The sequence below is a fragment of the Capsicum annuum genome, chromosome 3 (genome assembly GCF_002878395.1).
Source record: "Capsicum annuum cultivar UCD-10X-F1 chromosome 3, UCD10Xv1.1, whole genome shotgun sequence".
Classification (NCBI taxonomy): domain Eukaryota; kingdom Viridiplantae; phylum Streptophyta; class Magnoliopsida; order Solanales; family Solanaceae; genus Capsicum; species Capsicum annuum.
The window spans coordinates 1,024,205-1,047,329 of NC_061113.1; the positions used below are offsets into that span (position 1 = coordinate 1,024,205).

Sequence of the window (23,125 nt, forward strand, 5' to 3'; positions counted from 1 at the left end):
AACTATCATATGACTTAAACCTTAACTTTGTAGTAAAAGATTTATCCATAGAGGAGTACAAAGAAGAAATCAGAGTTTCTTGAAATTTTCGAATCTGACGAATAATATGGAGATAAGCATCCAATACCCCCTCGAACTATGAGCAAAATTGCTATGACGCACTCCACTTTCACAGCGGTCCTATTACCCCTTAACTCAATTTTCACGTATTTTCGTCATCCTTATGTGCTGACATGACAACTTTATTACATAAAATATGGCCCACGCCAAAGGTGCCACATCAGCAAAAAAAGTTGACTAAAGGTGCCACGTCAGCACAAAAGGGTGACAAAAATACACTAAAATTGAGCTCAGGGGTAATAGAAACCCGTGAAGTTGGAGTGTGTCGTAGCAAATTTGGTCATAGTTCAGGGGCGTACTAGATGCTTTACTCAATAATATATTATAATATCGCCAGCAAGGGCATGATTGAATGGTTGGGAGGTGTGTTTCCCGTGCGAGAGATCTGGGATCGAATCCACTCTCCATTTGCCGCTCAGTCATGAGCTCGTCGCATGAGGCTTGCCTAATGTGCTTTACATCTCTCGTGTGACTTGCGAGCTATTGCGCAGTGAGCAGGTTACCACAGAATGCTCACTGAAGAGCAGACGATGTGACAGAGGTTGTGGGTTTCCCTAAGGGTTTCCATATAAAACATATATATGTAAGCATAGGAATGAAGCAGTATCATTAATAAAATAAACCAGTAATTATTGTTTACCAACTTAAATTAATAGATTAATGATCAAATAAGTCAGAGCTGATACAATACACATTACAGTCTCTTTGTGCCATTGACAATTCTGTTTATTGTTTGATCTCCTCACCCATCTCTCTGTACTACACAACACCTACCAGATAGGATTCGATCCTACGACCAATCGATTTACAACCATAGATTCGATCAGTTAAGATTGAGGTGAGTTTTGTTGGTTCATATAATATATTTTCATACTTCCAAGAAACTTTTGTCCGCTGAATATGCTGAATATATGTTCTATCTGTTTCAATTTATTTATCTTACTTTCCTTTTAGCCCGTTTGAGTTTTTATTTTAGTGACAAGGGGGTTGCTCGGATGGTAAGCACCCTCCACCTCCAATCTTGAGGTTGTGAGTTTGAGCCACCAATGGATAAAATGGGTGGGAGCTCCTAAAGAGGAGTTAAAAAAGCCTCTTTTCCTTTTTGGCAACAGTTTAATTTCAACTTTCCACGTGACATGTTTAAGACCACAAGATTAAAGGATATTTTGATATATTTTACATGTCTTTAGTTTATGACCACAAAAATTCAAAATTTTTTTAAACTCCATTGAGGGAGTAATATGTATCTTGCTGGAGCATGTGAATTTGGGAGCGAAGTTCTTCCTTATGTTGAGTTCCCACATCGATTCTTTGGGGAGAGATGATCTCTTTATATGGTCTTTAGGCGAATCCTTACCTTTTGTACTAGCTTTTAGGATTAGCTTAGACGACCTAAGGTCCATTTTCTTATTCTGGTATGTCAAAGTCAGGCTCATCCTAATTCTTCGTTGATGTCAGGCCCCATATACATGCGTAAGTTGGAAAGCCGTTTGAGGTTGAGTTAAATATATGCATTGAATCGTAAGTATTCTAAAAAACAGAAGTTAGTTTTTTTTTGAGAAGGTAACAAACATAAGTTAGTTTGTTAAGGGGCAACCCATTTATTGGTTACGAATCTATGAAAGGAAGGAAGTTCGCGTAATATTTGAATATCGCAACAGAGATATGGCAATAAGTGAAAACTTCAAGGGAAGTTTGTGAAATTTTTCATAATTAAAATGTAAAGCATGTGTATAATCTTTCACAAACGTTATAGCTTCTGCTAGTCGTATTGAAAGACAGTAATACAAATTTTGTTCTCAGTGAGGTTTATATGAAAGACTTTGGTGAACTTGCAGAGACTTCCTATTTTTTAATTGATCTACAGAAGATGGCGCATAAAGACATCGAGGATATGTTAGATGAGAAGGATTAAGAGCAGAGGTGATCTGAATGTCGTCATGATTGGTCAAATGGAGACACTTGAAAGGGAGCTAAGATTCTTTAGAACCTTTATCAAGTATCATCATGTTGTTTCCGGTGACACCATAGTCGAAATCTCAAAGAAGGCCAAATTGATTGTTGAAATGATTCACTCGTTTTTTGGTGAACATGAAACTCTTCTTAATTGTAGGCTAGTATCAGCGTTGCAGAAATTCAATGAAGAAAAGACCAGTTTAATATACAAATTTGAGCTGAATGGTTCCTATCTGTTGGAATATATTGATTACCTTAACCAGAATCTATACTATGCACTGAGGTACTTGGTTTGGTTTGGCCCCTTTATCACAAAAAGAATCAATTTCATGCGGAAGAATGATAGATGCTTCAGGCAAGTCACAATCATTCAAAATAAATGAGGTTTCAAAGATACTTATATGGTGCTGAGATAAATGGTTATGTCGACCATGAGAAGTTGGAAGGTCTGGAGACCCGAATTAAATTTCTGGCTGACAATGTCGGACAGTTTTGTCTTGTCATTTGGCGTAAGGAGGATAGAGTTAATATCAAGAGTAAGCCTCCTCATCTACTATGCTTGGTTGTGCTAGTGGAGCTGGAAATGAAGAAGATTTTTCTATGTGAACTTAAGGCCTCAAAGTTTACTCAATCAAGGACTTTCAACGACAAGAAACTACCAAAAGGATTTTCACATCATCTCCATAGTCTGCTCGTAGAACTTAGAAATAAAGATCTTGACAACTTTCCTACTAATGTCTCTACTCGAAAATTTCATGTGGCAATAGAGTTCTTGTTGTTTTTTCTCGGTGATGTGCCGAATCATGTTATTGATGGCAAGAGGTTGAATGAACTCTTAGCAAAGATTGGAGTTCTTGTGGGCGACATACTTTATGTAATTCAAATGCATCTACTTGCAGATGAGGCTAGCAAGATTGAACTTAGCACGATAAAGATAATGGAGAAAATTGAAGATCTAAAGGCACAAGTGGAGGAGAGGTACTATCAATCCTTTGTATACAGTCCATCTCAGTTTCCCACAGCTGGTGGCTTGAGCTTTGTGGATTCTCTTTTAAGGAAATTGAATGAGATGTCGAAATCTGAAACACGTTTAGATTTCATGATGAAGCCTCATATAGTTATATCAGAGAGAGAGCTCTCATCTCTAATATCTATTTTCGGAGATGTCGCAAAGGTGCAGTATGACCATGACATTCTTAAAGATCTTCTGGAGCGTACTATCAATTTGGCATATGAAGCTGAAGTTGCTATTGACTTTATTTTTGTTCAATATAATGCTCTTTGGTATTCTTTTTGCTCACTTCCTGCAATCATAAACGAGATCAAGCATATTCGTGCTGAGGTGACCAAGATGCGGTCGGAGAACCTTGCTCGTAAACCCTACTTTGTGGTTGAGCCATCTAAACATCTCCCAACTCAACAAAGCAATCTTATGAGTGATGAGGAGATAGTTGGTTTTGAGGATGACACAGAAATAATAATTCAGTACCTAATTCGAGGAACAGATGACCTAGATGTCATCCCAATTGTTGGGATGGGGGGACAAGGTAAAACAACTTGTTCTAAAAAGTTGTACAACGATGACATCATTGTTTCTCACTTTGACGTTTGAGCATGGTGCACCATTTCCCAATCATATAATTGGAGAGAGCTATTACAAGAGATTTTCAGTCAAATAACCGGTTCCAAGGACAAGGGAGATAAGGATGACATCCTTGCTGACGAGGTGAGGAAGATCCTAATGGGGAAGAGATATCTCATCGTCTTGGAAGATATCTGGGATAGTAAAGCATGGGATGACTTAAGCCTTTGTTTCCCTGATGTTGGAAATCGAAGCAGAATTTTAGTAACCGCTCGACTTGAGAAAGTAGGTGAACATGTCAAGCACTACACTTTAAACCTTGATAGTAAATGCGTTTTAAACTCCTTTGCTGCAAGTCTAGCTTTAAACCTTTCAACCTCACTTGAGGCCTTATACTTCACTTTATATATCCACCTGCAACCAATAGCTTTCTTTCCTTTAGGTAGAGCAACAATCTCCCAAGTATGATTGGAATTCAAGGCTTATACTTTATTTTTCATTGCTTCCACCCATTTAGGATCTTTACAGGCCTCTGAGTAGCTTGTAGGTTCAGTAAAACATGAAGTTTTTAGCACATAGCTCTTATAGGATGGGGAGAGTTTATAATATGCCACATGATTAGCAAGAGCATGAGGTACTTTCTTTGTGTTTTTGGAAATAAAGTTATTCATCCATACTGGTGGCTTTCTACCTCTAGTTGATCTTCCTTGATCTTGATATGCAGAAGGTTGAGTTACTATTTGTGCAGGGGTAGGAACAACCTGCAGTTGTTGCTCTTGTTGATTAACCCCTTGACTCCTAGTTGATATTCTTTGATATAAGTTAGTTATGGACGTATGGACTGTGTAGGAGTAAGAACACCTTGCAATTGTTGCTCATGTTGATCAACTGAATTAGGAACCCCTTGAGGTGACATAGTTACTATAATCTGCAGAGTTGTCACAACATCACTTACTACTGGATATTGATTTTCTAAAGGAAATAAATGATAAAGTGACTGAGGTTGCCTGAGCTTGTTAAAGGGAAATATATCTTCCTTAAAGGACACATCTCTACACATTGAGAAGATGTTAGAAGACATATCATACACCACATATCCCTTCTGAGTGCTAGAGTACCCCATCATGACACATGCCCTTTCTCTAGACATGATCTTATCATGTTCATTCAACATTTTGTCATAGCAAAGACACATAGTCTTAGATGATCACAGTTTGGCTGTTTACCATATAGCTTCTCATAAGGAGTTAAAAAATGAATGACTGAACTAGGAAATCTATTGATGCTATATACTGCAGTTAGGACACAATAACCCCAGAATCTTATTGGAACTTTAGCTTGAAACCTGATAGCTCATCACCTCTAGGACGTGTCTGTTTTCTCTCAGCAACACCATTTTGCTGAGGAGAATATGCACATGTAGTTTGATGAATTATACCATTATCTTGGAACAACCTTTGACATAATGAACTGACAAACTCAGTACCATTATAGAGACAGCTAGGTAAAGGCTGCATTCCCCATCCGACTTAATAGAGCCAGCTGATTATCAGAAACCAGTAGTTCCTGCATTTTTATTGCAACATTTCTGTAGAGACTTAGAATGAGAGCATTGACCTGCATACTGATCACAACCACCTTGATCCACTAGATATTCATGAGAAACCAAAGACACATTATATGCTGTGTTAGTTCCTTCATGCTTGAACTTCTTCTTAGCCTTATAATCCCAAGGATAGCCAATTAACTTCCAGAAGTTTTCTTTAGTATGCCCCTTGAGTTTGCACAAATCACACTACAGGGTAAAATTTTTCTTGAACTTCTGATTTTGACTTCCACCTAATCCATTTCTTGAATACGTGGCTATCTCAAGACTCTTACTAGTAACTGCAGTATTCATTCCCAAAATCCTTGCCTGAGTTGCAACAGATTTGTGACTTTCATCACTAATTATCATTGCATAAGCTTGGTTGACATTTGGTAGAGGGGTCATAAGCAAGATTTGACTTCTTGCTTGTGTATAGGACTCATTCAGACACATAAGAAAATGAAATAGTTTCAGTTTTTGCAGATGTAATACATACTCCTTTGACTTTTCACTTTCACACCCAAGTGCAGGCACAATAGCCTCAAATTCTTCCCACAAATGTTTTTGAGTAGTAAACAGAAACTGAAGCAGTTCCTTGAGACAATGTAGCAATCTCTTTATGCTAATTAAATGTTCTACTCTCTGATACCATGTAATTAAGCAAGATAGCAGTAAGCTTCTTGCATATGAAGAAGAGAAAAGAAGGAGCTAAGAGAGAAGGATCATTAGAGATAGAAGAATAGACTTGTATTCATTATTATGATTCAATGTACACTTTTCTTCTATATATAAACTTGTTTATAGTCTAACCAACTAACTAAGTAGCCGTAAACAGTCCATATAACTAACAGCTAAGACAGTTATAACAGAAAACTGGAATTTAGTCTACGCTGTTTCTACTTTGTTCTGCTACATTCTTTATATATTCAACAATACTGAAAGACAAAAAAGAAAAATGTTGCTCATAATTAATGAAACTAATATTCCAAAATTGGTGAACTTGCAGGAATTTTCTACTTTATCAACAGAAGATGGCCCAAAAAGATATAGAGGATATGTTAGATCATCTAAGAAGCATCAAGAGTGGAGGCGATCTGAATAGCGACAAGATTAATCAAATTGAGACACTTGAAATGGAGCTAAGATTTTTGAGAACATTTACCAAGTACAATCATGTTCTTTTACCTGATTCTTTAGTCGGAATCACAAAGAAGGCCAAATTGGTTGTCGAAATGCTTCACACAGTTTTTGATGGAATGCCCGTTGAATGCAAAGCTAACCTTAATCTTGAAAGGCTAGTGTCACATTTGATGGAATTCGTTGAGGATAATACCAGTTCAAGGTTCAATTATGAGCTCAATGATTCAGATCTGTCAGAATATTTGGAGTTCCTCAACATGAGTCTCAATGATTCACCGAGGTATCTTGACAAATCTGACCCTCTTTTCAGGAAAGGAAAAGTTGGATTTTGGAAGCAACTGAAATTCATTCACCAGAAAATGAAGTTTATGAGATACTTTTATGACACAGAGATGAATGGTTGTGTTGACCATGAGAAATTAAAAGGTTTGCGGACCCGAATTCAATTCATGGCTGACAAAGTGGGACAGTTCTGTTTAGCTCTTCGGCTTCCTGAGGATGTAGATGATAATATCGAGAGTAAGCCTCCTTTTCTACTATGCCTGGTTGTGCTAGTGGAGCTGGAAATGAAGAACATTTTTCTTAGTGAACTGAAGACTTCAAAGCTTCCTCAATCAAAAATATTCGAGTGCATGGTATTACCACCAGGATTTTCACATCATCTCTACAATTTGCTCATGTATCTCAGAAAACAAAAGCTTAAGGGCTTCCATTCTGATGTGTCTGCTCAAAACATCGATGTGGCGATCGAGTTTTTGCTGCTTTTTCTTGGTGATGAGTCAGATCATGTTATTCATGGTATGATGATGAATGAGGTCTTGGAAAAGGCAGGATCTCTTGTGGGTGATATTCTATGTGCAATCCAAAGGCTTAGTCCAAGCACTATAATCAAAGATGATGCTAGCGAGATAAATCTTTGGTCGATACAGATATCTGAGAAAGCAGAAAATCTAAAGGCACAATTGGAGGAGTACTACAAATCCTTAACATTCATTCCATCTCAGTTTCCCACAGCTGGTGGATTGAGCTTTCTGGATTCTCTATTGAGGAAATTGAATGAGATGTCGAGATCTGAATCAGGTTTAGATTTCATGATGAAGCCTCATATAGTTATATTAGAGACAGAGCTCTTATATTTGACATCCATTTTCAAAGATGTTGTGAAGGTGCACCATGAAGATGAAATTCTCAAAGATCTTAAGAGGCGTACTATCAATTTGGCATATGAAGCTGAGGTAGCCATTGACTGTATTCTTTCTCGATATAATGCTCTTTTGCATGTTTTTTGCTCGCTTCCAACAATCTTAAATGAGATCAAGATTATTAGTGTGGAGGTGAAAGGCAAGTGGTCAGATAACCTTGCTCTTAAGCCATGCTCTATGGTTGAGCCATCCAAGCGTCAGCCAATTCAACATAGCGATCTTATATATGATGAGGAAATTGTGGGTTTCCATAATGACATGAAAAGAATAATTCAGCATCTAATTCAAGGAGCAAATGAGGTAGATGTCGTCACAATTGTAGGCATGGGGGGACTAGGGAAAACAACTTGCGCTAGGAAGGTGTATAGTAGTGAAATCATTGTTTCTAATTTTGATGTTCGAGCATGGTGTATCATTTCCCAAACATATAACCGGAGAGAGCTATTGCAAGAGATTTTTAGTCAAGTTACCGGCTCAAAGGACAAGGGTGATAAGGATGACATCCTTGCTGACGAGTTGAGGAGAAGCCTAATGGGAAAGAGATATCTCATTGTATTGGATGATATGTGGGATGGTATCGCATGGGATGACTTGAGACTTTGTTTCCCTGATAGTGGAAACAGAAGCAGAATTGTAGTAACAACTCGACTTGAGAAAGTGGGTGAACATGTCAAGCGCTATACTGATCTTTATTTTCTTCCATTCCTCACACCAGAAGAGAGTTGCAGATTGTTGCACAAAAAAGTGTTTCAAAAGGACGATTGCCCGCCTGACCTACAAGATGTGAGTCAAGCAGTGGCAAAAAGATGCAAAGGCCTACCTCTAGTGATAGTTTTGGTAGCTGGAATTATAAAAAAGAAGAAAATGGAAGCCTCTTGGTGGCATGAGGTTAAAAAGTCTCTATTGTCCTGTCTCGGTGATTCTGAAGGTTATGGTCTATCAACTATGAAGTTAAGTTATGATAACTTACCTGATTATTTAAGACCTTGCCTTCTTTATATGGGGATGTTTCCGGAAGATGCCAGAATTCCAGCGTCTAAACTGATAAGTTTATGGATAGCGGAAGGCTTCGTGCAGAACATTGAGTCTGGGAGGTTGGAAGAGGCAGCTGAAGAATACTTGATGGATCTCATTAGAGGTAATGTGGTAATGGTTTCAAGGACAAGATATAATGGTAAAGTTAAAGACTGTCAGGTTCATGACGTAGTGCTTCACTTTTGCTTGGAGAAGAGTAAAGAAGAAAAGTTTATGCAACCAGTGATGGGGAATTCTAGTCACTTTCAACCTTCGGAATGGAACGAAAGTCGAGTGAGCTTCAACTTCACTTATGATATTTTCCAGTTTGCATCTCCAAACTCCAAACCACGAAATCCTTTTCACCAACCCTTGAGGTCACTGATTACGAACAATGGAGGAATAATCTCTGAATGGAATCTCTTGAGACTTCTTAAGGTCTTGGATTTGAGTTCCCTTGATATGAATTATTTTTCGTTAGTTAGACTGAAGCCACTAATTCACCTGAAGTACCTTGCCATTAGCGCAGATCAAATTAATTTTCATGCAGAACCTTATCTGCCCCATCTTGAAACTCTAATTGTAAAGTATGTCATCAGTCGTTCGGTGTTACCAGCAATTTTCTTGAAGTTTGAAAAATTAAGGCATGTTGATATTAGTGATGCTGTTTTTGATTTGGAAAACGATAAGCTCAGGAACTTTGAAGAGTCCTCTAAATTGGAAAACTTGAGGGTATTAAGGAAACTATCTTTTCGAATTGATCACGCTGATAGTCTGGCTGTGTTATTACGGAGGTTTCCTAATCTTCAAGAACTCGACATATTTTTTTGGGACAATGAAGATTCTGCAGAGTTTTCTCTCAAATTGGAGAGTCTTACCAAGCTTCAAACATTTCGCCTTTCCTTTCAGTGGCCCCAAATTGTATCTGAGTTACACTTGCCTTCGAATTTAAAGAAGTTGGTACTAGTAAGCACTCAAATAGAAAGCACCATTTCCGTCATCAGGGAACTACCATGTCTGGAGTGTCTTCAGTTAACGAGTTCGAATTTTGCTCAATCCAAAGAGTGGTGCCTTAGCGATATCACATTCCATAAGCTTAAGTTCTTAAAACTGATGAGTTTAAGTATCTCAAGGTGGGATGCCTTGGAGGAATCTTTTCCCCAGCTCGAAACACTTGTTTTTAAAGAGTGTTACAAGCTCGAGGAGATCCCCACTAGCTTTGCAGATATTCCAACGCTGAAACAGATAAAATTGATTAACTGCATGAATAAATCTTTGGAGGCTTCAGCTGTGAAAATTAAGGAAGAAGTCGTTGATATTGAAGGATGTGACCGCATCGACATCACTATCAGAGTAAGTAGAAACAAACACCTATGTTCTATTTTTGAATTATCTACTTGCCTCTAATGTGCAAACAATATCTTCAATACAGGATATGTGGGAAAATCTAAAGTAGCTGTGAGTCAAGCACATGCTTGTAACAAAGACACGGTATCCTTTTTAGTTTTGTTTTTTTCTATTATCTTCTTGCTTTCTCGTAATTTCTCCATGTTGTTCCCAAACTAACTAGAATGTGTTTGAATTTGGCAATTACATAGACTACAGCAACACGGTCAGGATGGACGGAGTTCTTTCTAAGCTAATTGTTGTAGCCAGGCTGAAGTCTATTGTGCAGATTGCCGAAGCACTACAACTGATTGATAAGTTTGTATTGATTGATCAACTATTTTTTCTGTATGCTATAGATGATTGAAGACCTATATATATCAGATCAGCTTTCGCTGTGATTTCTTGCTGACGTGTATAAACTTCCATCCTTTCGTATTCAGCTTTATAATTTTAGAACCAGCAGACAAATCATTCTTTCATTTTTGTTTCTATAGTTTTGGTGGTTGTCGTACCCTATGTTGCTCGGACTCTTCAAAAATGTCAGCAAGTGAGCGTCGGATTTTCCAAAAGTAGTGTATTTTTGGAGAATCCGAAACGGGTACGGGATCAAAGTGAAGAATCCGCGCAACTTAGGTTGTACCCCTTTAATTTCTATAATCCCTTCATGTTACATCTTCTATGTAGCAGCCGCAGAATTCAATCAACGATATGGAGTTCAAAAGCTTTTTCACATTGAGAAGGATGTGTGAAACAAAAGATTTACTAACCCTCTTCTTGCAAAGCTGTCGGGACTGAAGTAGTGTAATGAATGAGTCACTTAAAATATTGAAAGCACGTAAGAACTTAAATACAAACTTTGTTAAACGTAATCCCAAAGAAATCAATTACAATGATATAACAAAAACCACTTCAATGCAACTATCATAACTAATATGTATGTTGAGCAAATACAAAGTATTTTTAGATTTGAGGGAGTTTCGCTTAATCGACATAAACCATGTGTGCAACATGAAGTCCTGTAACGCCCCGTAAAAACCGTGCATGTATTACAATGACAAGCATTAAGAGTAAGAAACTTGAAATTTATTCTAAGTGTAACAAGGACTTAGAGTCATTTTAGCTGGCAATCTTCGGGATACAACTTTTCAACCTTCCCGACATCCGTTTTTGGATTTTCTTGTTGCGTTGCGATGGGGCAAGGTTGTAGTACGTCTCGGAGGAGTTTCGGAATTTTTAGACGAGCCTAAGGTCGTGTTTGGGTTGGCAAAACAGTAGCTCTCCGCGATAAGGGGGCGCCGCCCAGCTTAGAGAGCCTCTCTAAGCAAGGTGCTGCCCTAGTTAGGGAGCCTCTCAGAGCAGGGCGCCGCCCTGCCAGTCCCGGGGGTTACCCATTTTTCAGCTTCTAGCCTCCGAGCGTTTGAGGGTGTTTTGGTCATTTTCCCCTACTCTATCAACTTAAACACGGGATTTAATCCCTCAAACACCAACATATCATCACATTCATCAAATTATCCCAAGAACACTCCCTAGAGTTTCAAATAAAAATCCAAGCAACTTAAGATTCAACCGTGAGTTTTTGAAACAAATTTCATATTTGGAATCCCCAGAACGTAGGCTTCAAGAAGCACCTATCATCTTCGCATATAGAGGTACGTGGGGTTATCTCAAAAATCTCATGGGCTTTAAAATTCATGTTTTCAAAATGGGGGTTTTGAAATTACGAATATGATTATGTTTTAAATGTTTTATGATATTGATTTGGTTTTTAGGCCTATTCCCGAAGTGATTTGATATATGATATACGTATATGTATGTATTTTGAAAAGATATGAACTTGAGAGCATGAATTATACGAAATCCCTCTCTTGATATGATTTTGTTTTATATTTTCATAGGATGTGAACTGTTTGAAATCATATTGAAAGGCATGACATGAAATGTTTTGAACATTGTTATGATTTGGGCATGATTTTGACTTACCACGAGAGATACATGATGAATATAATGGTTACATGAAAGAATGATATGATTTGATGGCTTGCAAGTCAGGTATGACGATACCCTACAGAATATGATATGTGATTGAAGTAAATGAAGTTTGAATGCATTGATTTTACATGAGATAGGTGGATGCCCGAAGAAGGTGTTTGAGTGTAAGGGCTCATCGCTGGAAACCGTGTTTGCCGACATGGGAATTTGGTACCAGGCTAAGTGATCTTGTGTACTTGACTTTATGTCATTCCCAAATTGGGACTATGGGTAGAAGCCCGGGCTAAGTGATCTTGGGCACTACCATTGGGTCGAGACACCATGCTGTGTGATCTTGTGTGTCTTCCCCTCACTTATACTCTAATCTCGGCGGCAACTGAGGTTTGATAGTTGGTGTAAATTATGTAGGGTATTTCACCTAGCTCAGTTGCATTACATTGTTGATGAAAACTATTACATTATGCCCATGTGTTTTTAAATGATTTAATATGAAACTGCTTTTATAATGGTTCTCACAAATATTTGGTAAAAGTATTATGTTTTGTTTTGATTTCTCTGCGTACTAGTAGTCTACTGGGGGCCTTGTCCCAGTTTTCAGATAGACATTTCACAGACGGTTTTCCAGATGTTGACAGAGATTGTGGGACACTATTTCCCATTGTTGATTTTATGTGATTTTGACCATGTTTCCGTAATACTGTTTATCTTCCGCGTTTCTCTTATCATATAAATGATGTGCGGGACACTATTTCCCATTGTAGATTTTATGTGATTTTGATCATGTTTCCGTAATACTGTTTATCTTCCGCATTTCTCTTATCATATAAATGATATGCATGATCACCAGACAGATAGGGGTGTTTCGGGCCTTTATGGTTCAGAATACTCGTCACGGCCAGGGCCCAGGTTCGGGTCATGACAAGTCCAATGTCTTGCCCGCGTTGAGAAGAGCCGTTCAACACCTTGCGTTAAAGGGCATATGTCACGACTCGAGCCAAGGCCCTGGCTGCGACGGGCATCCCGAACCACGAAGGCCCGAGAGACCCCTGTAACGGCCCAACCCGCTAGTGATATTGTCCGCTTTGGGCTCAGGCCCACACGGATTTAAAACGCGTCACTAGGAAGTAATTCTTGCTTACTCATATACCCAACATCCCTCCTGTGTTTTGCCGATGTGGGACTCTTTATCCTAAATTGGGATGTTACATACACGCCTTAATGGACACCCCCTTATGGACGTGAGGTTTGCCCCACCGAATGGGATTTTCCTTATCCTAAGTTGGGATGTTACATACACCCCCTAATGGACACCCTCTTATGGACGCGAGGTTTGCCTCACCGAATGGGATTCGGCTACACTCAGTTTGAACTATGACCTACATTGACAAGGCTGACACAAGAGCGACTATGATACCATTCTTGTCACGTCTCGAACCGAGGCCCTGGCCGCAATGAGCATCCCGAACCACGAAGGCCCGAGAGACCCTGTAACGGCCCAACCTACTAGTGATATTGTCCGCTTTGGGCCCAGACCTGCACAACTTTAAAACTCGTCACTGGGAAGTAAGGCTTGCTTACTTATATACTCAGCATCCCTCCTGTGTTTTGCCAATGTGGAACACCTTATCCTAAGTTGGGGTGTTACAGCATGTGACCTCGAACTCATACCCAAGTCAAAGCTAAATAATCCCTCTCAAAACATGATAGTCGCTCATATCATAAGTCTTAAAAATATTTTTCTTAAATCATACTAGTCTTCTAAAATATCGTATCAAGAAACATATCATTCTCTACGAGCTTTCGCTCTATAATTCGGTATAAATTGCTTTTATTTTTCAAGATACGATAACTTCTTTTCACTTTTACTTTTCAAGTCATGGTATAATACATAAGGGGTTTCACAATTTTTTTCATAAATGGACTTGTTGTTAAACTTATTGGAGCATGAAATCAATTTTCAATACAAATTCCCAAATCATAAACTTTATGTGAAAACTAACTCTTGGTTATGGAAATTAAATGTAAGTTCCAGAAGTACCTTAACACGGGAAATAATTCACAATACTGAAAGCAAATAAAAGAAAGTTCTAACAAATTACCTCAAGAAGGACACTTAGAATATTTGAATCTTTAAACCCTAACTTGAAATTATGACTTAATTTGTGGTTATTGTTGAATATTGTAATTTGTGGATGGATTGTGGTTTATATTGAACCTACAGCTATCAAATTCTTTTGTTTGGCAGCTATTGAAATCTTTTTTCACTACGGCCCCACGTTATCTTATCTGCTACAATGTATTGTCCTTTTCTTCTTTCATTTACTTTACAGATCACTATTGAAATCTTTCTTTATTTCTTTTTCGAGTAAAGCATCTAGTACCTCCGAATTATGACCAATTTACTACGACACATTCCAACTTCATTGTCACGACCCGAACCAAGGCCCTGGCCGTGACGAGCATCCCGAACCATGAAAGCCCGTACGCCCTTCTAACTTGAAATCATATACACCATTCATACATAATTTAAGGAAAATGCAGAAAAGTATAACCAAACGGAATCATGTTGAGAAGTCTGATATACATTCAACAATGGAAAATGAAACCCAAAGCCATCTAACAACATCTGGAAATCGTATGCGAAAATCTCTATTACATGATCAAATAACAACTATCTGAATTCTGGGACAAGGCCCCAGTAGACTAAAACCAATCTCATGATAAATTTCTGACAGTGAATAGGACTTCTGAAATATAGAAGGCTCACTAACCGAACTTTGCACCTCTGTCTGGGAATTTTACTGCTTATCAGGATCCCTAGGCTGTACCTCAGAACCTGAAAGGTAGGGGAGGGGGTCAATACAATTGTATTGGTACGCAGAGCAATCCAAAATAATGAATTTATACATATATAACATAGGTGAGAGCAAGTCATAAAAACATTATGCATGAAATAGTTTAAAATACATGGGCGATGTCAAAAGATCTTAAAACAATCTTGTCAATGCAATTTCATTCTTTGTATTACTTCTGAGCTAGGTGGTACACCCTACATATCTGAAAGTTTTCCACGAAAATATGGGATCCGTCATTAACTCGACGGCCAAGCCCCCAACCCAAGTTTGCCGCAAGGGTTGAAGTATCTGAATCTGATACGCCCCAGGGCACTAGGCCAGCGTATAATAATATACACGTATCGGCAAAACACAGTTTCGGACAATAAATCATATGACTCTGCCTTCTTCGGTAACCACCTAACTCTCTTAGTGCCCAGTTTTAACCCATTATAAACATGCATCTTTTTGAATTCGAAATCTGAAATCTAAAATGAAATCTGTATTCTTTTCTGAGTTTTATCATGGCCTTATCTGATTTGGTATCGTCATACCATGACTTGCAAGTCATGTTTCTGAGCCATAAAAATATCATATCACAGTCTTCTCTTTCAAAACATAAAGTTCAGACCACCATATTTCAAACAGTTCAAGAAGATTCATTCTTCAATACATTTATCAAACTATGCAAAAATCATTCCTTTCAATCATTTCAACAAATATGTAATGGTCATAAATTTCAACAACCAATGAAATTCTTTTCATATATATATTTTCAGCACTTACCAACATGTGATGGTCAAGTATTTTATAAAAAATCATGCAATCTTTTTGAATCACCACTTTTCATTTATATTAGCAAGAATCACCCTCTCTTTTCAATTCAAATCATAATCAAGTTATAAACAATAATCAAGACATTTGTGTCATGCTTCTCAAAAGTGCATTTGAAATAATCCATATCGTATGAAAACAATGGGAAATCATAGCAAGAGAGGGATTCTATATTTTCATGCTCTCAATTAAATCTCCAAACTCAATTTCATACATACATGTATACAAGTACAAATTAATTTGGGGGAAAAGGCCTCAAGACCAAAACAATAATATCATTAAACAATTCATAGTGCAAAATTGTAATGTAAATTCCAAACCCCTTTGTAAATTCATGATTTCTAAACTTTAAACCATTTTCAAAGTATTTTCAGCCAACCCATGTAGTTTAGGAAAACCCCACGTACCTTAGATTTTGTAGTTAGAAAAATGAAATTCGAATCTTAATCAGTTTCTTGGAATTCTTGAATTTAGAGGCTTGAATTCTTGAACTTGAATGTTGGAGTTTAGGGTTTTGGTTGAGAGCAATTTTGAGGACTATAAGTATAAAATGCTTGTAAGAGGCTTAAATCAGGTATTTGGACGGATTGGGGTTGAGTGAAACGACTAAAATACCCCTAAGGAAACAAACAAAGTCGCAGCTGTCCCTCAGTTGACAGTCTGATAAGCTAAAGTAAATAGGGCATAACTTCTTACTCCGATGTTGGATTTGGACGAAATCAGTTGCGTTGGAAAGAAGACTCAAATACCTTTCATTTGATATATAGAAGTCCACTCATTTTTCTGTATATAAGGATTTATGGTCGATGAAAGTTGATCCAATTTGAAGTGTCCACTAAAACTTAATCGATAGAATTGTTTTCAACTCGTTTTTGAGTTAGGGGATTTATGTGACCTCAATTCGTATCCAAAGGTTTTTACACACTATAGGAGTGATCACCACACATATTTTAAAAAGGAATAATTTAGTTCGGGTCTATACGCATAGGAACGATGGTGTAAATTCTAGCCCGAAAGTACGGGATGTTACATCATCCCCCTTGGGATCATTCGTCCCTGAATGATGGGTAGGGACTTTTGAAGCTCTAATGGTGTAGAATAAAGAACGCAACATCACATTGACTATTTTCTCTCAATAAAATATGTGAAGGCAGTCAATGAGATGCTTGATAACCCCTAGGAAAACGTGTAAGCACGAAACTTGATGTCGACATGATCTTGGCATGTGTTTTATAGCACATGATCAAAACATTGTAAGACATGAATTTTTATAAGAATCCTCGGCCTGATTAACTTTGGCACAAGACATGAGATGAGATTCTCGTGGGACATAAAAATTGAAGCATTTTCCATCTTACAAGATACAACGAAAAAGCTTAAACATTAGATACACTACTCGTCTACACCACAAACAACAATTTACATGCTTCATCATTTCCAACTTAGAATTCTCCCAATACCCATCTAACCACGCAAGTTTGAATCCCACTGTATAATACTCTTATGTTGAAGCCTAACTCGGAGAAAAGAAGTGCTAGCTTAAGTTATTGGACTTCATATTCTACATCCCCTTAAGAATATTTACTTCACCTTATCACTAATGTCAAACACACTCAAGTTGAGTACTAATCATACAACACATTGGTTTGTATTTTCAACAATCACAACATTCAAGCCTAATCATTACTACACCCACTACATGGATCTCCCCACTAAGAACAAAAATTTTTGATCACTTTCGCAAATATTTTCACCACCTTTCTCCTTCTTAGCTATTCCACACAACAATAGTTCATCTCCTTCTTTTTCCTTTCACCTATAACCTTAGTTCGAGAATCACATCAATTTTTTTTTCACCTTCAAATATAACAAATCGTTTCAGCTCGTCAATGTGTACACACTGCTGCAGCATTGTTCCATTTCTTTCACCAAGATCTTTCAAACAGTTCCTCTATCTCTGCCCGCCCTGAGAAAGGCAGTAATGATGAACTACCAGCTGATATGAAGGCATAAAGCCTTCCATGACACTTCCTTCTAATTGATAATCATAACTAATTGGAATATGTCGCGTAGCAAGTACTCTTGCTTCACTAATTGATGCTGAAGACTAGTCCGGTTCTAGTTTTTCATATGCAAGCGTAACTCCAAACTCTTTCATCGTTAAAGTTTTTCTGCAACAAGGAAATGAAACACTAATCTGATCACCAGTTTGTAAATATTTGCCAAACTTCTAGTGGCATAAAAATGTCAACTTGTTCTCTCCTGGAATGCCAATGAACGATGGGGAATAAATCCAACAAAGATCCTTTGTAATGTTTTGGACCTTGATATCAATTGTATGCACACTCCCAAATTTACAGTCACCAAAAAAAAAAAAAAAGAAATATACGAGGACTGGAACGTTCATGGAGGATGCAACTGAGCAGTCCTGTTACCTTGACATTAGGAAGTGAATCCAATGTCAACAACCTCTGTTCACTTTTATTACTGAACCAGCTTGGAACCTCATTTCCGCTACTTACATTAATAAACGAATAGGAGCCAAACATATACCCCCGTAACAAACCTCTTCTCATACGCTGCTCTTTTCACATTGGGACCATCCATAATTTTCTTGTTATAGAAATTGCTATTAGGGAACAAACTTATTTTCAGGTGCAATTCGATATTGAACATTAAGAAGGGGCTTCTTGTGTCCTAGAATTACTAGCCTCTCTAATAAGCTCCTCACGAGCTCAGCCTTCTCGCAGATCTTTCTCTGAACCATAGCAGGCAATTATTTCTCATCTCCGATGAGTATAACATGGCGGAGATCAGGGAGTTGTAACGGAATAGTGGATTAACATTCTTTCAGCTGAGCAGCTTCATCAATCACCACCATCTACAGCGGTGTCATTCCTTCCATGTGCAACTTTATCAAGCTAGAAGTGGTGCAGAAAGTCAAGCATGCACCTTTCAGACAAAAGACTCTGAATTTGGTAGTCCTCAATGAAATTCGGACTCGAGATACTCTCGTTAAGAAGTTTCAACACTTTTATGCATTCTGTTTTACTTGCACGAATATTTGAAAGTCTCGTCTTACTCCTAGTAACAAATCCTGGAAGAAATTCTCTTAATCCTTCAGAAGGTTCAACAGTCGCAAACAATTTACAAATAGTTTGTAGTCTCTCGAGTAGTCTGATCATTTCCTTAGCTATTTCGAGCGAAATGACAGAAGTAGGCAGATGCGTGTACATGCTCGTTAGGCAAAATTTTAACTGGTAGCGATCCATTTGAATCGTTTGTTGACAAACTCATCAAATGTACACACAACGGCTTCTTTGCTGCTCGCCTCCCCTTCGTTCTTGACCTGTTCACTTTGTCAGCTGCTCTTGAGTTTTTTTTTTTTCATAACTTACTCTTCTTATTTTCGTCGAGTCCTAGATCATTGCCCGTACTAGATTCTTGACTAGTATCGTTTCTCTTTTTTTTTTTCCGCTTCTTCATCATCCGTATCCTCATTATCATCACTGTCATTGTCCTTCTTCTTCCGTTTTTCTGAGTACTTGCGATATTCCTCTTCGGGATCCTTGAGCAAACATATCATGGATAGCATACCGATTCTCCACCCATTATTCGGAGACAAGCAACTTGCAAGAACATCAACACGGTTCATAAGAAATACATCAAACAGATCTTCATGATCATCGATCTTCATTTTCTCCCAGTTACCAAACAAGACAATATCTCCTAAACCATACTTGTCGTATTGCAGATGACTTTGTGCATTCTGCATCAGCCTCTTGGTAATTCCCAACACAGCAATGTTCGTGTGACCTCAAGTCAAAGTTATGCATCTCGTATTTAACAAGAAGTAAAGCAAAGAGACAACTATTTTCGTCTTTCCAGTTCCCGGAGGACCCCAAATTAGTTTAACCATATTCCGGTGAGCACATTCTCTTGTAGCAATGTCAGCTGAAGAGTCGAATTGATTCTAGAGCATTCAATGGCGTGACCTTGCACATCTTACAACTGCAGACCACACTAGCATCAAACAGGTGCTGATTTCTTGTTGTTATGATTAATTTACTACCTGGATAAAACCATTCTCGCATCCCAAGAACATTTAACTGATCTCTATCTTCCACATCATCGAGAACAAGAAGGATTATTCTGCACCGGATGGCCTCTTGAATCTAGATGACTCCGTCAACATTGTATATATTTTCAACCTTCTTCCCTAGAACATTTGAAAGAAGTTGTCTTGGCTAGTGTAGATTTACCTATCCCCCCATACCATATATAGCCATAATATCAACACTAGTTGATCCATCCTGCAATCACAGATTTATGTCTTTAACTCGAGAATCTATTCCAACAGGGTGGAGAGCAACACTTAAACACTACACGATTTAGGTTTCCTGTAACCACCTTCACAATCTCTTGAATAAACCTTGACTCACACCCATCAGATTTTTTTCCCGTAAGACCATTCCTCCCAAATCATCAATTATTGCTACCACATTAGTCTATCACTATAAAATGGCGAACCATCCCTCAAACAATGGTTAAACAACTGAAACTATTTATTTACACAAAAGTCACCCTCACTCTGACTTCTAACCTTATGACTATCACCAACTCCTTGGCCAATCTTACTACCAATAGGTCATGACACTTTAACAAATACTACTACTCGGGTGGAAATACAGTTCCAACATTCTGCTACACATCATTACCCTTATGCATGAGATCTGCAGTATGAATTTTGGAAGGGGACTGAATAGACTTTGTACCTCAGGCTGAAAAGCATGATTTCATCAGAATAAAGGCATACACTCAAATCAATACAACTTGAATCACTAATGGACTCCTCTCAAGTCCTCGTGCTATCTCATAACTTTATGGACAACTCAATCCGAGAGAACCACATCGTGGTGGGGGCTAGACACTTAGACTTGCATCGCCTCGACAATGAGGCTTGACCCATTAAATTAGAACAAGAAAGGAATTTGGATAACTTTCTTATGGAGAACGCTATAGCACGAACTAGAGTATAAAAGAATAAGAAAGAACTCCTAAATGCCCAGTAGCCTCCTTATTATAAGTGTGGTACACAACACGCCCATAAGCAACACTCTACTAGACACGATTTTGCAGACACCCTGGGACCATGAACCGTTCTCTGATACAAAGTTTGTCACGACCCGAACCAGGGCCCTGGCCGAGACGAGCATCCCGAACCATGAAGGCCCATATGCCCTTCTAACTTGAAATCATATACACCATTCATACACAATTTAAGGAAAATGCAGAAAGTATAGCGAAACGGAATCATGGTCAGAAGTTTGATATACATTCAATAATGGAAAATGAAACCCAAAGCCATCTAACAACATCTGGAAATCGTCTGCGAAAATCTCTGTTACATGATCAAATAACAACTATCTGAATTCTGGGTCAAGGCCCTAGTAGACCAAAACCAATCTCATGATAAATTTCTGAAAGTGAATAGTCATTCTGAAATATAGAAGGCTCACCAACTGAACTTTGCACCTCTGTCTGGGAATTTTACTGCTTATCAGGACCCCTAAACTGTGCCTTAGAACCTGGAAGGTAGGGGAGAGGGGTCAATACAATTATATTGGTACGCATAGCAATCCAAAATAATGAATTTATACATATATAACATAGGTGAGAGCAAGTCATAAAAACATTATGCATGAAATAGTTTAAAATACATGGGCGATGTCAAAAGATATTAAAACAATCTGGTTAATGCAATTTCATTCTTTGTATTACTTCTGAGCTAGGTGGTACACCCTACATATCTGAAAGTTTCCCATGGCAATATGGGATCCGTCATTAACTCGACGGCCAAACCCCCAACCCAAGTTTGCCGCAAGGGTTGAAGTATCTGAATCTGATACGCCCCAGGGCACTAGGTCAGCGTATAATAATATACCCGTATCGGCAAAACACGGTTTCGGGCAATGAATCATATGACTCTTGCCTTCTTCGGGTAACCACCTAACTCTCTTAGTGCGCAGTTTTAACCTATTATAAACATGCATCTTTCTGAATTCGAAATCTGAAATCTAAAATGAAATCTGTATTCTTTTCTGAGTTTTATCATGGCCTTATCTGATTTGGTATCGTCATACCAAGACTTGCAAGTCATGTTTCTGAGACATAAAAATATCATATCACAGACTTCTCTTTCAAAACATAAAGTTCAGACCACCATATTTCAAACAGTTCAAGAAGATTCATTCTTCAATACATTTATCAAACTATGCAAAAATCATTCCTTTCAATCATTTCAACAAATATGTAATGGTCATAAATTTCAACAACCAATGAAATTCTTTTCATATATATATATATATATATATATATATATTTAGCACTTACCAATATGTGATGGTCAATTATTTTATAACAAATCATGCAATCTTTTTGAATCACCACTTTTCATTTATATTAGCAAGAATCACCCTCTCTTTTCAATTCAAATCATAATTAAGTTATAAACAATAATCAAGACATTTGTGTCATGCTTCTTAAAAGTGCATTTGAAATAATCCATATCGTATGAAAACAATGGAAAATCATAGCAAGAGAGGGATTCTATATTTTCATGCTCTCAATTAAATCTCCAAACTCAATTTCATACATACATGTATACAAGTACAAATCAATTTGGGGGAAAAGGCCTCAAGACCAAAACAATAATATCATTAAACAATTCATAGTGCACAATTGTAATGTAAATTCCAAACCCCTTTGTAAATTCATGATTTCTAAACTTTAAACCATTTTCAAAGTATTTTCAGCCAGCCCATGTAGTTTAGGAAAACTCCACGTACCTTAGATTTTATAGTTAGAAAAATGAAATTCGAATCTTAATCAGTTTCTTGGAATTCTTGAATTTAGAGGCTTGAATTCTTGAGCTTGAATGTTGGAGCTTAGGGTTTTGGTTGAGAGCAATTTTGAGGACTATAAGTATAAAATTCTTGTAAGAGGCTTAAATCAGGTATTTGGACGGATTGGGGTTGAGTGAAACGACTAAAATACCCCTAAAGAAACAAACCAAGTCGCAGCTGTCCCTCAGTTGACAGTCTGATAAGCTGAAGTAAATGGGGCATAACTTCTTACTTTGATGCTGGATTTGGACGAAATCAGTTACGTTGGAAAGAAGACTCAAATACCTTTCATTTGATATATAGAAGTCCACCCAGTTTTCTGTATAGCAGGAGTTATAGTCGATGAAAGTTGATCCAATTTGAAGTGTCCACTAAAACTTAATCGATAGAATTGTTTTCAACTCGTCTTTGAGTTAGGGGATTTATGTGACCTCAATTTGTATCCAAAGGTTTTTCCACACTATAGGAGTGATCACTACACATATGTTAACAAGGAATAATTTAGTTCGGGTCTATACGCGTAGGAACGATGGTCTAAATTCTAGCCCGAAAGTACGGGGTGTTACATTCAC

General features: G+C 37.8%; 2 protein-coding genes, 1 long non-coding RNA gene and 1 pseudogene across 5 annotated transcripts; 2 read left to right on the plus strand and 2 right to left on the minus strand.

Moving 5' to 3' along the window:
• Positions 1–497: 497 nt before the first annotated feature.
• On the plus strand, positions 498–10,397 carry LOC107864455 (putative late blight resistance protein homolog R1A-3). Of its 2 annotated transcripts, none has more exons than XM_047408853.1 (4): positions 498–958; positions 6,253–9,955; positions 10,035–10,093; positions 10,201–10,397. In XM_047408853.1, the coding sequence occupies exons 2-3, from the start codon at positions 6,278–6,280 to the stop codon at positions 10,056–10,058; spliced, it is 3,702 nt and encodes a 1,233-aa protein (XP_047264809.1). In that variant the 5' UTR covers positions 498–958; positions 6,253–6,277; the 3' UTR covers positions 10,059–10,093; positions 10,201–10,397. The 2 variants fall into 2 exon arrangements, with proteins under 2 accessions (XP_047264809.1, XP_047264810.1); XM_047408854.1 differs by lacking the exon at positions 498–958 and adding an exon at positions 3,820–3,943.
• On the plus strand, positions 2,456–3,688 carry LOC124896929 (putative late blight resistance protein homolog R1B-17). Its single transcript, XM_047408855.1, has one exon. The coding sequence runs from the start codon at positions 2,456–2,458 to the stop codon at positions 3,686–3,688; it is 1,233 nt and encodes a 410-aa protein (XP_047264811.1).
• Positions 9,702–16,211, minus strand: LOC107864458. Of its 2 annotated transcripts, none has more exons than XR_007053289.1 (3): positions 16,056–16,211; positions 14,080–14,816; positions 9,702–9,838 (listed from the first exon to the last, which is right to left on the minus strand). It is a non-coding gene; the product is annotated as an uncharacterized LOC107864458 (long non-coding RNA). The 2 variants fall into 2 exon arrangements; XR_007053290.1 differs by lacking the exon at positions 9,702–9,838 and adding an exon at positions 10,367–10,782.
• A 1,134-nt stretch (positions 16,212–17,345) lies between these two features.
• On the minus strand, positions 17,346–22,762 carry LOC107865679 (annotated as a pseudogene).
• Between the last annotated feature and the right edge of the window lie 363 nt (positions 22,763–23,125).

Bases quoted from the DNA above. Each gene is read 5' to 3' on its own strand.
- LOC124896929 (XM_047408855.1), top strand. From the start codon at position 2,456: ATGAGGTTTCAAAGATACTTATATGGTGCTGAGATAAATGGTTATGTC.
- LOC107864455 (XM_047408853.1), top strand. From the start codon at position 6,278: ATGGCCCAAAAAGATATAGAGGATATGTTAGATCATCTAAGAAGCATC. The intron at 9,956-10,034 runs GTAAGTAGAAAC...TCTTCAATACAG, and splicing joins GCATCGACATCACTATCAGA to GATATGTGGGAAAATCTAAA.